Source organism: Eublepharis macularius, chromosome 4 (assembly GCF_028583425.1).
Source record: "Eublepharis macularius isolate TG4126 chromosome 4, MPM_Emac_v1.0, whole genome shotgun sequence".
Taxonomy (NCBI): Eukaryota; Metazoa; Chordata; class Lepidosauria; order Squamata; family Eublepharidae; genus Eublepharis; species Eublepharis macularius.
This window is the reverse complement of record NC_072793.1, coordinates 68,860,588-68,876,915: the sequence shown is the minus strand read 5'-3', so window position 1 is coordinate 68,876,915 and position 16,328 is coordinate 68,860,588. Positions and strand designations below refer to the sequence as shown.

The window sequence follows — 16,328 nt, the reverse complement described above, 5'->3', positions numbered from 1 at the left end:
ACAGTATTATACTGCTGTGTAATGTCAAAGTAATTTTTTATTTTACAGTTTCAGGCCTTATAGTATGACATTGATTTGAACTATTCATGTATATAATTTATTTGAAATCTGTTCCAAGATGTAGATTGCTGTTTTTCTGAGTATATTTTTTGTAGATAAAGTAGTGCTGTAGAGGTTTTTGTAAAAGAAACAGTGATCTTCAAATTTCTGTTTTCTATATAAATAAATAGTTTGAGTTTTATTTGTGTCTTTTAAAAAATACTTGTTGCTGTGGTGTTAAATGCAGGCCTCTGAAGTAGGAAGGAGAGGGCCTGGATGGATGATTGAAGCATGCTGTGGCTGGATGGTACCTGTATCCTAGGAGTCAGTCAATCTATGTGGAAGACTGTTTGCTGAGGGGAAAATTACTGTTATTTTGTTAGAGAAGAACTGAGGGAAAGAAATCTTTATGACCGTTTATTAATTCTAGCTTAAGTGGCAACCATGTGGAATTAGGGTTGCCAGGTCTGGGTTGGGAAATTCCTGGAGATTAGGGGGGTGAAGCCTAAAGAGGGCAGAGTTTGGGGAGGGGAGGGGCTTCAGTGGGGTATAATGCCATAGAGTTCACCCTTCAGAGCAGCCATTTTCTCCAGGGGAACTGGTCTCTGTCGCCAGAAGATCAGTTGTAATTTCGGGAGGTCTCCAGCCACCACCTGGAGACTGGCAACCCTATGTGGAATTTTAGTCTTTGTGACTGGTTCTGTGAATAAATTCAAGGGTCTATGCCTATTTTGAAACCACTAAGCTTATGAACCTATTCTGAAACCAATATGCTTATCGATAATCTGTAACCACTATGTATATGTACTTTAAAATAAATTCTATTTCTGGTTAAGCAGATTCCTATTTCGTCTTGAATGTAGGATCCCTTTTTTACCTCACAATCACCATTCTGTCATACCACCATCTATAACTAAGTATTCCTGTAATACAAGACAAACTGAAGAGATCTAAGGCAAGGGCTTTGGTGCTGGCGAAAATTTTGAAACACAAAACAAAACACATGGAGGCAGCATAATACAGAATATTTCAGAGCTTTATAGCAAGCTGCCATTACAGGAGTTAAAATATACAGGTCACATAAAGGTAGCAAAACGCCACAGGTGATGTTAGCAGTGGGATTCAAATCCCAAAGGGAAGATATTCTCAAGGGGGAAAGCCTGGGTAAAGTAGAGAATACCTGTAGCTCGGGGAGGGGAGCGGTGTTGGTTGTGACCCAAGCACTCCTGAGGTGAAAAGTTTAAAGTAACAGAAGAAGTAGCTGTAATAAAGATCTTAGGTAGTTTAAAAGAAATGTCAGAGATCTTCAAATTTCTCTTCAAGGATTGAAAAAATACATTTCAACTTATAAGTAGCAATATGTTTATTGTACTTACACTATCTGTATGCTGTTTTTCAAGTGTATGCCCCATATAAAAATGTAGGATGCTAGATAAAGGGATATTTAATTCCAAAGAGAGAGTGCTTATTCTTGAGTTCTGATTTTTTTACTCCCCAGCGTGTATCTCTTTATCATATGTTCCATTTGTCAAAGAATTATAGTATTTTAGTGTGCCGTAACGTAGAAATATCTCTTCTAATTTTAGTTTTGTAGCTTCAGTTTGTGGTGTCAAATCACAATCAGATTGGTGTGATGAAAATGTGGGCAGATGTTACTAAATTTGGCATGTTAATGTATATTATATCACCCTTGTCACTTTTGTGAACTCCACACTCTATCCCACTCTTATAAGCCTCTCTGCTTCCAAAAGAGTTTTTGGCTAAACTTTAGGAAGAACTTCCTGATGATAAGAGCAGTTCCTCAGTGGGACAGGCTTCCTTAAGAGGTGGAAGACTTTTCTTCTTTGTGAGTTTTTAAGCAGAGGGTGGATGGCTGTCTGTCAGCTATCCTGATTCTATTACTCAGTATGTACTTAGGCAGATTGCTTGAGGGTGGGCAGGAAGGGATGAGCCAGTAGCTGGTTCTCATTGCCCTTTCTCATGGGTGTAATGCCGATGGCCACTTTGGGGTCAGGAAGGAATTTTCCTTTCAACCAGATTGTCCAGGGATCCTGGAAATTTGCTTTCCTCTGTGCATTGAATAGAGGTCACTGCGGGGAGTTAAGGAAGCTGTGAATTTCCTGTGTTGTGGAAGGGGTTGGACTAGATGACACTTATGATACCTTCCAGCTCTGCTATCTATGCAAGCAGTGTTCCCAGATCTTTCACATATTATTAGTGTACTTCAAACTTAGTTCTCATTGATTTGGCAGTAAAGAAGTCTAAATATGGAAATACTTAAAGACATCTTGTATCTATCTTCGTAGTGGATTTACTTTGACTTCAGCTTTAAAACCTACAGCTGAGTTCTCAAATTATTAACTCCCACTAACTGCAATAAATGTCTTCAAAGTAAGCAAGTTTAAGATTCCAACCTTAAAGATATGATTTCCCTATGTTGGTCTAAAGTCCTGAATGCAAACATGTTGGCTAACATCAGATATGAATATGAGAGTACCTGGCAGTTGGAAGGTTGGCCCCATGCTCCCAAACATCTATGCTGGCTTGTTTGTGCTGTAATAGTGAATAAGAGGCCTGTTGCACATATACCAGTGTGTCATAACATGATGGCTTGTGCAGCAGGCTTGGGGAACTATTTGCCTTGAAGGAGTTGTTGTTCATTATGCCAAGGTGGCTAACAGGAATAATAGCGTGACCTATTAGTTTGATACAATGACAGCATTCAGATGACATGAACAAGAATGCAGGACAAGAATAAGCCAGAAGTCCTTTTTTTTCTCCTTTCTTCCCTTGCACATCACACTGTTAGAATATTTCCAAGCTTCAAACTAATTCCAGTTTGGTGTAACATTCAAAATGTGTGTGTGTGTGTTAACAAATTGTGATTTATTTCTGTCCTAAAACAAGATTCTGAACTATTACAGTTAGATTGATGTGGGAAGCATGTAATTTAATGTTCCCCCTGCATAAAATGTAGTATTTTTCTTTGTGTTAAGCTGCGATTCAGTGAAAATTTGACAGGGATGAGGGAAGCAGAACCTCTTACATAGTTAAAATATACTCTAGTCTTAATAGGTTTTAAAGCTTTTGTCACTGTACTTAATAGCATAGTAACAATAGTTAAGCCTTGCTATTTGTAAAATCTAGTGCTGGTGCTACTTGTGGTTTTAGTATTTCAGTTAGTTCAGTGAGACTGTCTTTCTGCACTGCTACCAATATAGTTATGTCGTATCTAATTTTGAACATGGCCCTATAAAAATCTACAAAACAAGTCCATATTCAGTTAGGGGGCACTTATCTGCTGACACAGGGGAATCTACAGTTTTATGTAAAAATCACAGGAGGAAGAGGAAACAGGGACCTGGTCATGTGGGTGAAATCCCCATCACCACCACCACCCATGAGATTCGTATGAGTCCCTGCTTGTTCCGTAGTGACACGGGGGAAAGATGTTGGCTTAGAAGAACCTTGTGGACAGATTGCAGTGATCTTACAATACTTTAGTAGTTTACATCTATAGAAATTAATGGCTTCTTGCAACTTTAGTTTATCAAGATGATGAACTCCCATGGAACTGGCTGGTATTAAATAGCACAGTTGTCAATAAATCCACATTATTAGATCTTCATTAAGCTTTCCACTATCCAAGCTTCATTACTTTATTTTGGTTTGTGACTAAACTGATTTAGTTCAACTGGTTTAGAATTATTTTTAGAACTAGTTTTCTTTTTTGTTTTAGGTCATGTATAGCGTTTGGGCCCAAGAATCGTTCAATTGGAGCTGCAGCTAAAAGCCAAGTAAGGATTTTGTGCTTTCAGGAATGGTGTATGCAGGGGTCGGCAAGCTTTTTAAGTCTGTGTACACCTTTGGAATTTTGAAAGAAAGTGGTGAGTGCCACCACAAAATGGCTGCCTCTAAAGGTGGAGCCAAATAGAGTATCTCCGTCTGCACACCTGGGAAGAAGGAAAGCATGAAGGGGGAGTAAAACCACACACTGACTAATTAAAGCCCAGGCACTTACCAGTCCTCCTGATCCTCCAAAGGCGACTCCTTTCATTTGAAAGAGGGCAGCCAATAACAAGCCCTGCCTTACAATGGCCCCACCTACTTTCTGAAAAGCTTAGTGGGGGCCAGGAGAGATACTGGTCAGTGCTATGGCGCCCTCAGACATCACATTGGGGAACCCTGGGTTTATGTAATCAAACAGAGCAGCAGCTACCCCCCCCCACACCGCACTGTTAATTACAGTGCTATTTGCTGGTTATTATAGTTTTATTAAATGCTTCATGCAGTTACATGGTAGAGTTGTCTTACCTTTATCTGACTGCTTATGAAAATGTATCACGCCCTCCATTGCTTTGTATTTCTTTTTCTGTTACCATGTACAGATATTAGGGTTTTGTTGAACAGCATTTTGAATTTCAAAAGATGTATCCTGTATCGATTAATCCCCAGTTTTGAGAAACTCCACTTTGTGTGATTCTCCTTGGTTTTCATTCTAGGCTGGGAACCTGATTATAATAATTACTTAATTCAGTGCCTGCAATATATCTGGATGGTTTTTTATTTACAAAATAAAGGTATCTATTTAAAGTCTTGCCTTTTAAAAAAGTTACAATGTCTTTAAGTGTTAGAAATTGACTGATCTAAGGATTAATGACCTGAAACCTGCTGGTGTGTATTTTGGTGCCTACTTGCTGCTTGGGATAAAAATGTTTTTTTTAAAAAAAAAATCCTTCAATAGAACAGAAGAAGGAGCTTTGAGCTATTACCTACCAGCTGATTTACTAGTAAGACACCAAATTCTTTGCATCACAACTGTATGCCCTTTGTTTGGACATGGATGTAAACTTAGTCATTGGGCTTGGCAACGTCTGTGTGGCTGCACAAGGAGCAAACTTTCCCCATTCTTTGAAAACAGACCAAATAGCATCTCGTCTCCAAATTAAGGCATCAGTTTTCTTCTACCTTACTGGTGTATGAGATATTTCAGAAGAACCCAGAAAGCTTCACCATTGGGTCTTTAGGGAATGACCATTTGGAGCAGTTACCTTTCAGAAAGTACTTGACATGGAACTTTTCAGTAATTTATAATCCCCCCCGCCCCGCCAACCCAGTAGCCAGTTTTTGATCTGCCCTGTATCTTGGCAGCCATTTCATGGCCGTATCCGCTGCCCTCTCAACATTTTGAAAGTGCCTGCCCACTCTACTCGGTTGAGAAACCCCTGCATCAGATACTTATATTTGGTTCAAGAACTCTATGCTGGGAACATTTTGATATGTTTGGCATGATTTATGTTAAGTTTGTGGTCTCAGAACATGTTTTGGGCCAGGAACAGTTTTATAAGAGGCTTGACTTTCACAGCTGGATTTTATGGTTGCTTAGAGCCAAAATACAATGGGCTTTAACATCCAGTAAGAATGGTATATGTCCAAACTTACCACTGTAGAGCTAAAAATACAAGGTAGAGGGAAATGTCTTGCAGTTATACCCTTTTAAACCTGCTTATTTCCAAAAAGATGTACATCTGCTTAGGATAGCATTGTAGGTATCTTAAGCTTTTTGCTCTGATGTGCATTCTTAGTATGAGGTATTAGCCAAGAAGGGTGGATAGTATCTTGCTAGCTTGTGCAAAATTGATGGTGCCATGGGAGCCTTTAAGAACTTGCCAAGGAGCAATACAGCCATAATTTCCTTTGTATCCTTTTACCATTAAGACTCAGAGAGCAGTTAGCTTTGAGCCAGAAGGCTGGGGAGTTGTGGGGGGGGGGGGACAAGGGGCAACTAGGTCTAAGAGCGCAATAGTTTGTTGGGTAAGCCTGTATCTTAACTTGTTCTTCAGGGAAAAGGTGCCACTTCCAGCTTCTTGAAGAACAAGAAGCTGGAAGAACTAAGTAGAACTGTCAAGGTTATCACTTTCTATATGGTACTTCAGTGTATCTTTGAATAATTTTTGGCTGTGCATCCGATTGCTTTGTTTTTATTTCTTGGACATTAAATATTTCTCAAGAAGAACTTTGTTTGTATATGCTGCAAGTATGATTGAACAAGAAGGCATGTTAGAACATTTGTAGAACTGTGAGGAAAATATTTAATCAGGCCAGATGGGACTGAACTCTTCTCCCCATTTAGGTAATTTCAAATGCAAAGAATGCAGTGCAAGGTTTTAAAAGATTTCATGGACGCGCATTTTTGGATCCCTTTGCTCAAGATGAAAAAACAAAACTTGCTTATGAACTTTCCCAGTTGCCGACTGGCTCAGTTGGAATCAAGGTGAGTAATCTGTACAAAAAATGGAAGCTGTTTTAAGTTGCTTTAAATTGTGTAGACAGAGCATTTGCCTATACAAATGCAGTGTGCTATTTGACTATTAGGAAGAGGAAATAATAGCATTGAAGAATGTCATATAAATGAAATAGAGGTGAATGTAGTTTATTTTCTTAAATGTTTGCCATCCTGATGAAGTCTTGAAAATTTGCCCAAACAGCTGTTGTCTGTCTCTCATAAAATAGGGCAATGGCTTATATCAGGCTGTTGTGAAACATACGTGTTTTACAAGGTCCAAGATATATAATTTAATTTCAGAATATGACCTGCTGCTAAACTTTCTGTGAAATACTTAAAAATGAATAATTTCAAAACGTCTTTAATATTTATAAAATAGAGAAGAAACCTGTACATGCTTTCGGACTGCTTTCAAATGTCACACTTAACTCGGGTTAAATAAAAATGCAGTAACCTAGTTTGCTAACTGGCTTGTACACATGATTTACTCCTTCCCTCTTGTAATGAGAATTACAACTAAAAACCAGCATCGGTTACCCATGATGTATAAATGCAAGCATGTGAGTTAACCAGAGTTGGTTCCCCTCTCTAAGTGGAATTCTGAACCATGTGGCTCTGATGTTCCCTTCTCTTTTCCTCTTTTTTGTCCTTAAACAGCAAAAATGGCAGCAGAGGCATTTTTAAAATTCAAAGTAACTATTTTATTTATTTTAGAGGGAAAAGATCAGGTGAAATCAGGGGTTGAAAATTTCCGAGGTAATTCAACATAGATATCTCTGACGTAAAATCAGTACATGCGCAGACTGTAGTTCTTATACTCTTCACAGATACTCTAAAGACTCTAAACATAAGAATTTTAGAGTCTTTTGTTCCTGTGTTTCCCCCAAACACTCTGGTACACTTCTTTTGGTATTCTCTCTCTCTTTTGGGTTTAAGAATGCTGGTACTCACTTTCTAGTACCCTGGACCTCTTCAAACACCAGTGCTTTCCTTCAGTTTTTTAAAAACTGAATCTTAAAGGTCTCCAGACGGCAGTTTTCAACCACACCCAACCAGGGATCTCTCCACTTTCCAGAGTTACCTCCCCGTTCTCCCTCTGAGGCGGAGGACATCTGTGAGTGTTTCCCACCATCCATTTGGGGAGGCAGGAAGTAGAAATATCTTCCTCTTTCTGTGTAGGTGGGATCACCCCTTCTTCTCCCAGTTCTTTTCCTGCCTCTGGGGAGAGCAGTTAGTTTGCAGGCTAGCTTGGCTACCTTGACTTCTTTTTCAGATTTTTCCTCTCAGTTTCTTGCCTTCCTTCCCTCTCTCTCTCTCTCTTCTCTGCCTCTTGCCTGTGCCTTTTTTCTACAAAAAAAAAAATCCTTTTGGAGAAGGACAGAAGACGCGAGGCAACAGCAATGGTGGAGAGCGGCATGGAGCCACGGGAATCCTCTGATTCGGAAGAGAGCTTCCTAGAAAGGGTCCCAGGCTGTTCCCATGGAGTTGTCTTGTTGGCCGTGGGAACAGACCCTGCTGGTGCCGATAAGCCCTCGTGGGTGACCTGGCTCCCTGGCTCACAAGCAGCAGAACCAGATGACAGACCCTCCAAACGGCCCCAGATCTTGAAGGAGGGGACTGTTAAAAAGGCGCGAAGCTCCCAGTCAGCTACAAGCGGTGCCGTTGATCAAGGCTCCATTTTGGCGGGAACGCAGGACGCGGCCGCGATCTTCCCGCCGACGAACAAAGACGTGCTTGCCAACCTCCCGGTGGGAGGATCGGCACAGCCTGGCACAGCTAGTGCCCAGATCTCCAGCTCTTTGACTCAGGAAGCAGGAGTAAGTGGCTATCACCCTGTTTTGTGTCCTGAGGTGCTAGCGGCCATTAGGCAGTCTATGAGGGAGGAGATCCTGTTCCTCTGCGGTGGGGATCCCTTCTCCAACACTGGCCATTCTCCATCCTGGGCTTCCACCTCCCGAGGGGGTAGGGAACCAAAGCACCCCATGGCCTACCAAAGCTGCCTGGAAGGGGATCCCGGTAGCTCACCAGGATGATGCCGCCAGATGGGCACAGGGAGAATCTTCCCCAAGTGGAGACTCTGACGAAGGGAATTTCTTGCCAGAGGAGATGGAGGAGGAGGAGATTCCCAACACTGATCAATCCAATAGACTATTTCAGGCCGAGGACTATCAGTACCTGTTATCAAAAACTCTAGCAGCCCTGGACCTTCAGGAGGTCAAGTTGGGTGAGGAGGAGGAACCCAAAGCTGGGGGATCCAAAGATAGACCCAGGGGGAACAGGGAGTTCTTCCCAAGGGAGGGGGGGAAAGCTAAGGCATTCCCTTTTCCAGAATATTTCGAGAGACAACTCAAGGCTGAGTGGGCTATTCCAGCAGCTTGTAAGCACTGCCCTAATACTCTCAAAAAATTGTATAATCTTCCTAATTTTGCAAACGAGTTGTTGCAGGTTCCAGTCATCGATGTTCCAGTAGCGGCACTTCAATCACAGGGCCTACTCTCTGAAGATGGTCAAGGGGCTATTCGAGATGGACTGGATAAAAAAGGAGATGTGGCCCTAAAGCGAGCACATGAAGCAATGGCAGTGGCGATCAAAGCCTCAACTGCTTCATCAATTGTCTCTAGAGCAGCAGTCGTCTGGACTAGGAGACTAATCCAGCTGATTCCTGACAACAACAAGCGTCTCCTGGAAGGGGCCAACAGAATTTTAAAAAGCAAGCTCCTTTACAGCCGACGCCACTCTAGACTCCCTATGCTTCGTCTCCAGGGCGATGGCAGCAGCCACGGCGTCTAGGCGGCTCTTGTGGCTTCGAGCCTGGCAGGCGGATTTGCAAGCAAAACTCATCCTGATGTCCTACCCCTTCCAAGGAGGGAAGCTGTTCGGGGACCAGCTAGAGAAGATCCTGATAGAGACCAAGGATAAAAAGAAGGCCTTGCCCAAGTCCCTGAAGCGCTTCGACCGGCGTCCTTTCTATCCTCAACCTTTCCGATCTCATCATACGCTACCCAGAACACGTCAAGACTCTAAATGTTCATGGAGCTTCCAGCGGCCCCAGACTTGAAAGGGCCCATTTCAACCCCGGAATCACAGACAACAGCCTAATCGGGGCAACAGGTTCGATGCAGACGACAAGAGCCAGAAGCCCTGACTCGTTCGCGGCTCCGGTGGGTGGACGTCTACTTCTCTTTCAGAATGCCTGGATAGAATCTCAAGCGGATGAAAGGGCCAGAGAAGTAGTGTCCAAAGGTTATTCTATAGAATTCATCTCCTTTCCACCAGAGCAGTTCCTACAGTCACCTCTCAAAAAGGACCTCCTCAGACGAGAAATCACCTTCAAGGCCATACAACATCTGGTGGAAATCAATGCAGTAGAACCTGTTCCCCTCCTTGAAAGAGGGTGGGGAGTGTACTCCATATTTTTCACGGTTCCCAAGAGAAATGAGGACTGGCATTCGATTCTGGACTTAAAGCACGTGAATCACTTTATCCGACTACGTTACCAAAGGGAAAATTTAAATAAAATATCTTGGAATAAAATATTCCTGGTGGCAGCAGACTACCCAGAGGGTTAAGGGATAGATTAAAAGAAAAATCTAACCCAAGGAAAGTAAATATCATAACACCGTGGTTCTCCACGCTTCAGTCAATGTCCATCAGCCAGCCCCTGTGTCCTCCTGTCCAACCGGACCTGCTGCATCAGGGGCCGATATGGCATCCACGTCCCGAGTGGCTGGCATTAGCAGGCTGGAGATTGAGCGGCACTGTTTTCATCAGAGGGGGTACTTACCAGGAATTGTTGACACCATATTAGCTTCCAGAAGGAAGTCGACCATCAAGATTTATGAATTTACCTGTAAGGCCTTCTCCAGATGGTGCAGGCACAAGAAGGTAGACCAGCTGAATCCATCCTTGGGAGATATCTTGGGATTCCTCCAAGAGGGCCTGGACAGAGGACTTAAGCCCGCCACCCTTAGACGGCAAGTTGCGGCCATCAGCTCAGTTATCCCTTCGAGGGAACAGGTACCTCTAGCCAACCACCCCCACATTCAGAGGTTTCTTCGGGGAGCATCCCTGCTGAATCCCACGGTGATTCATTGCTTTCCGACGTGGCGGTTACACGCAGTCCTCTCGGCCCTTACCAAATCACCGTTTGAGCCATTGCGGACAGTGTCTCTATGGTGGCTGAGGTTAAAAGTCATCTTCCTCAGCACGATTACCTCAGCGTGATGGGTCTCAGAGCTGGGAGCTTTATCCATCCGTCCAGACCTCTGCATCTTCCACAAGGATAAAGTTATGCTTAGAACTGATCTAAGTCTTCTTACCGAAGGTATACTCCAACTTCCACAGGTCCCAGGAGATTGTCTTACCGTCCTTCTGTCCTGAGCCAAAGCATAAAACAAGAGGAGGGATTTCACTTCCAAACTTGTGCACAGAAAGGAAGAAAGAAGTGAAAAATCACATTCATGAATTATTTATGCTTATCGCAATTCACATTACCAAGGTCCACACTGTCTACCAATTCCCAACATACAATAATAAAGTTCACGATATGTACAGTTTACAATAATAAAGTTTACAACATGTACAATTTCCAAAGTCCTGAAAGGAATCGATCCTATATTGCAACGCAATATCCAAAAGTTCAGTCAATGACAAGATGCAATCCAGAGAAGCAAGGCACCGTTTACAGTGAAGCAAAACACCGTTTGCTAAGGATGGCAATGAGTATGAGCCGGCAATGTCTCTCCGCTCGTTTCAGACCGAATCGTCTTTCCTCAGGCCAGAATGTTAAGAAATCTTATGCGGTTGGGTAACCGTTTCACATCAAATGCTCCGTAAATTTCCTGTGTGAAATTTACGGAGCATTTGATGTGAAACGGTTACCCAACCGCATAAGATTTCTTAACATTCTGGCCTGAGGAAAGACGATTCGGTCTGAAACGAGCGGAGAGACATTGCCGGCTCATACTCATTGCCATCCTTAGCAAACGGTGTTTTGCTTCACTGTAAACGGTGCCTTGCTTCTCTGGATTGCATCTTGTCATTGACTGAACTTTTGGATATTGCGTTGCAATATAGGATCGATTCCTTTCAGGACTTTGGAAATTGTACATGTTGTAAACTTTATTATTGTAAACTGTACATATCGTGAACTTTATTATTGTATGTTGGGAATTGGTAGACAGTGTGGACCTTGGTAATGTGAATTGCGATAAGCATAAATAATTCATGAATGTGATTTTTCACTTCTTTCTGAGCCAAAGCATCCCAAAGAACGAGACTGGCATTTGTTGAACGTAAGGAGAACTCTAAAGACGTATCTAATTAGAACCAAGGGACTCTGTCAGACCGACGCATTACTCATCAACGTCACCCCTCCGTGAGTTGGACAAAAGATGTCCTGTTCAGCCATTGCGTACTTGATCACAACATGCATCAGAGAGGTATACAAGGTACTGAAGCTTCCCATTCCTTCAGGGATTACTGCGCACTCGGCACGGAGTGCTGCGACAAATGCAGCACTCCGCAGAAACACATTGGTAGACGATATATGTCGAGCTGCTACCTGGTCATCAGTATCCACCTTCGTAAAACACTATCAGTTACATACCTACGCCTCATCGGATGCTGTGTTTGGCAGAAGGGTGCTCCAACATGTGGTACCAGACGAAGATATCAACCCACCCGGAAAGTAAGAACTGCTTTGGGAGTTCCCACAGATGTCCTCCGCCTCAGAGGGAGAACGGCCCCTTGGATACTCACCGTGAAGGGTCCTTCTCCTCTGAGGTCAGGAGGACATCTGGCCCTCCCTGTTCTTCTACTATTTTTTCCACTGTCTGGTCCTTCTGCCTGTTAGTTCTATTTCTGTGGTTCTGAGAGCTAGTTTTTTCTATATGTTACAGTTTAACAGTTGTTATTCTAGTCATTAGATTGTTTTTTCAGTGGCACTGCTGTTGGGAGTCACCTGAACTGGGAGAAGAAGGGGTGATCCCACCTACACAGGAAGAGGAAGATATTTCTACTTCCTGCCTCCCCAAATGGATGGTGGGAAACACCCACAGATGTCCTCCTGACCTCAGAGGAGAAGGACCCTTCACGGTGAGTGTCCAAGGGGCCGTTTAACTGGGTAGGGACAGTCTCCTCTTCTTAGAAAATCTATCGCCTTTCTTTGGCCCAAATGGGAGTCTGCATGAAACTTCCTTGCCAACTTTCCCCCTGTTCTCCTGTTGGTGTTAAACTGCTCTCCATTAGGACTCTATCTCCCCACTGTTCACACTTGATTCCTCTCAATTCCTCAGACCCTCCTCTTTCCAGCTCATGCTGCCCAATCAGATTCATTGGAGTACCCACTGTCACTCAAAGCTCTCTTAAGTCTGTGGGTATTCCTTGGAGTACCCACTGTCACTCAAAGCTCTCTCATGTCTGTGAGGGATTAACCCTTAATAGTCATTCAGCTATTTGTACAGCACTTCCAGGCTTTTAAGAAGTGCAGTCTGTCACAGTGGCTGCTGCATTTGTATGATACGGATAACCAGTGTTAGTTTTTTAAAAAAATAAGGATTCTCTACATGAGACAGAAGGTTGGGTGAGAGGGGTGGATGGGCAGACAACAATCCAGGTATATGTACTTAACTACAATTAAGTATGACTTTTAAATTCTGACATTTGGCATTAATAAAAGACTACTAAAGATGTTCTTGAAACTTTAAACATTTTATGACTTATAAAACCAAACCGTAATTTTTGCTTACCCTGAAGGTTATGTATATGGAAGAAGAACGAAACTTCACCATTGAACAGATAACAGGAATGCTCCTCACAAAACTAAAAGAAACTGCAGAGAGTGCCCTTAAGAGACCTGTAGTTGATTGTGTTGTATCTGTAAGTAGATAATTTTTAAACTAATATATTGTAAATGCGAATGATCGTGATATTTCAATATTTTAACCAATTGCTGATTTTTTAGGAACTTAAATTAACACTACTTGAACCAAATTATACATGAGACTTTATTTCTAGAGGATGTCATTCTTATTGTTTAGGTATCCTTTGTTTTCTCCAAATCAAACACCTCATTTCCCAAAGCATGAAAGTATAACTCAACAAGGTGAATGGGGTATAGCCATGTGAACTTCATAAACTATGCAAATATTACTTGATACATTTTATTTATTTTTATTGAATTTTATTTAGCAAGTCTTGCTGTCATTAGCTGAGGCAGTGCCACCTATATTGGCAAGAGTAGAAGGGAAGGTTTGATAGGGTTACTATTGGACTGAAGCTGATTGTGTTGACACTATGGCTATTTCCTCACAGGTTATTTGCTCTGAGTTCAATGCATTACCCTGGATCACCCAGGTGGATCGCCCAGGTGTTCCTCACCCTTCTCTGATCTTTCCCAAATCGGCTTTGCTGTGAAATTTTGGGAAAGATCACTGCAAAGCCTGAATGGCTGCCCCGTGTGCAGGAAAGTTTGGATTTTTCTAGATCTACTAACACAGCAGCCATTTTTTCCTGCCACTGTCCCTGCAGAGGCCATTTCTTTCCCTTGCCACTGGAAGGCCTTTTTTGTTTTTAATCAGTAACTAAAATACTTTTATACCAGTTGGTGTATCAGATTCTCTGAATTACTGGCTTTCATTTTTAAAACAGCAAGTCTCTAGCTCCTTTGGTTGTGAAAATGTAAAGGGAAAGGCCTAGTTCCACAATAAAAGGAGCTAGACATTTAAACTATTTTGAGTTTTTTAGTAGAAACTTTTTTTAAAGAATGCTCCTCCAGTTGAGGAGTAGACATGTATTAAATTGATGCCAACAGTTATGTTAGGCAAATTTTGTGAACCGTAATGCAATCACAGCTTTATAAATGAGTGCCTGAAATATATTTCTCCACTATAAACAATTACATTTAACATTTAAAACAACAGATTATTTGCATTTCATTGGTTAATTTTTTTTTTTGCATCATATAGCTCCTCAAATTATGGCTTTGTTTAGGTTTAAATGACAAGCAGTTTTGTAATGAGGATGTCTTTTTTTAAAAAGTGGTTTGTCTTGTAGGTTCCTTGTTTCTTCACTGATTCAGAGCGGAGATCTGTGATGGATGCTACACAAATTGCTGGACTGAACTGTTTGCGATTAATTAATGAAACCACTGCAGGTAGATAGTAAACTTGAAAATATAAAGTATAGTAAATATAAAGTATAGTGCTTTTTCCATTCATTTTATTATTCAAGTTCTTTTTTTCCAAATTTGTTCTAACATTGGTACAGTTTTCAAAGGAAAGGGTTTCTTAATAAAACTATTTTAACTTACTCTAGATACAGTTTGAAAGCAGTAATTTTTACTGTAGGGCTGGTTTGCACATGGATGTGTATAAATTTATGGAAATTTTTTTATCTTGGCTCTCAGTTCATACATTGTCATCTCTTGGATATATAGTCAGCATACAATGACCATTTGTATAATCTAGTTTTCTAGGTGCCACATTAAGATATGTTGCGTTGTCAGTTGTTTTTGTTGCTTTAACTTATATGTTGGAGGGAAGGAAAGGGAGAATCCTTTTACTTTAGTTCTTGTGCTTTTTTTGTATTTTCATCTGAACTTTATTAAGCAGGGGATCTCATTGGAGGTGCATTCCAAATAAAGTTCCTAAATCTCAAGGGGATTTTGTAGCATTCCTAGGTACATGACTAAAACTGTATGGCATCCTATGCCATGATGGGGGATAGACGGTGGGTCAGTAGAAGACCCACCTTTGCATGAAGAAAGCCTCAGGGTTCATTCTGCGTCCAGTTAAACGATCTCAACTATCAGATGCTGAGAGACTTCCGTGCCTGTGGCCCTGGAGAACTGCTGCCAGTCAGAGCAAACGTCACTGAATGAATTAGATACCTGATGATATATAAGACAGCCTCATATGTTCATATGATGCTTGCATTTGTAGTAACTGTTTCTAAACATCTATAGTTTGGTTGGATAGTTGCATTACATATTATTAACTGTTTTATAAATTGTACACTTAGCCGAGAATAAGAGTGATGTTTACTTATAGTGGTCTGAATTCTTGCTTTAGTTGCTTTGGCATATGGAATCTATAAACAAGATCTGCCTGCTCCTGAAGAGAAACCAAGAAATGTGGTCTTTGTTGACATAGGGCATTCAGCATATCAGGTTTCTGTATGTGCATTCAACAAAGGGAAACTGAAGGTAAGAGTGAATCACGTGTTAAAAGAGGGCATTACTCCTTTGGTCAGTATGCTAGAACAGAGTAGTGAAGTATTAGGATGTGAAGATAACTAAAAATTCAGCCATTGCACTGGCTTCAAGAATAGATGCACCTTCCCTTCCCTCTTAAAGGTTTTCCATGTGTAGGTAATTCATGGATTCTTGGTAGTTATTTTTTAGCATGTCTCAGATTTCCAGAAATAAACCAGTCTGTTGCTGGCTTAGAACTCCCTTTGGTCATACATGAAAAGGCCAGCGTAAAATACCAGAAATGCAATGCATAGAAAATAATAAAATATTCTTCAAGGGCGGTGTCATGAGTCTCCTTTTTCATGGTTGAAATGCCGGATGATTTGGGAGAAGGTTGAACAGCTAGCAGAATATATAATGCCTCATTGTCATTCTTTCCTGTTACAAGTATGTACCATATATTCTTTCATGAAAAAGAGACTGTAGCAAGAAAACGCTGGCAACTAGCATATACTTTTGAATGGTTTTTTTAAAAGTATAGCTCAATGGCCTGAACTCAGGTTCAGTGAGAGAGATCAGTGATCACCTTACAAGTCAAATATAAACAAAAACCTGACTTACAGGGTGCTCACATTGCATTCCTTGTGATGAAAGCATCAAACTATTACTTAAAACAAGAAATCCTTTAATTTTATATTAATTTTAAAAGAATCTAAATGCAGATGTCTCTGAAAGACAGTGGCTATGCCAAGTCTGTGAAGGTACGTATGTATGCTTTGTCATCTGTCATCAGCTTGTGCTGTTGACAAA

At 41.4% G+C, this 16,328-nt stretch overlaps 1 protein-coding gene across 1 annotated transcript in view; it reads left to right on the top strand.

Moving 5' to 3' along the window:
* Positions 1-16,328, top strand: part of HSPA4 (heat shock protein family A (Hsp70) member 4) — a 43,751-nt gene that overhangs the window by 6,816 nt on the left and 20,607 nt on the right. Inside the window, exons 2-6 of the mRNA XM_054976026.1 lie at positions 3,779-3,836; positions 6,173-6,313; positions 13,082-13,204; positions 14,381-14,480; positions 15,397-15,530. Of these exons, the coding sequence (XP_054832001.1) occupies positions 3,779-3,836; positions 6,173-6,313; positions 13,082-13,204; positions 14,381-14,480; positions 15,397-15,530 (556 nt within the window). The remainder of the gene's footprint in view (positions 1-3,778; positions 3,837-6,172; positions 6,314-13,081; positions 13,205-14,380; positions 14,481-15,396; positions 15,531-16,328) is intronic.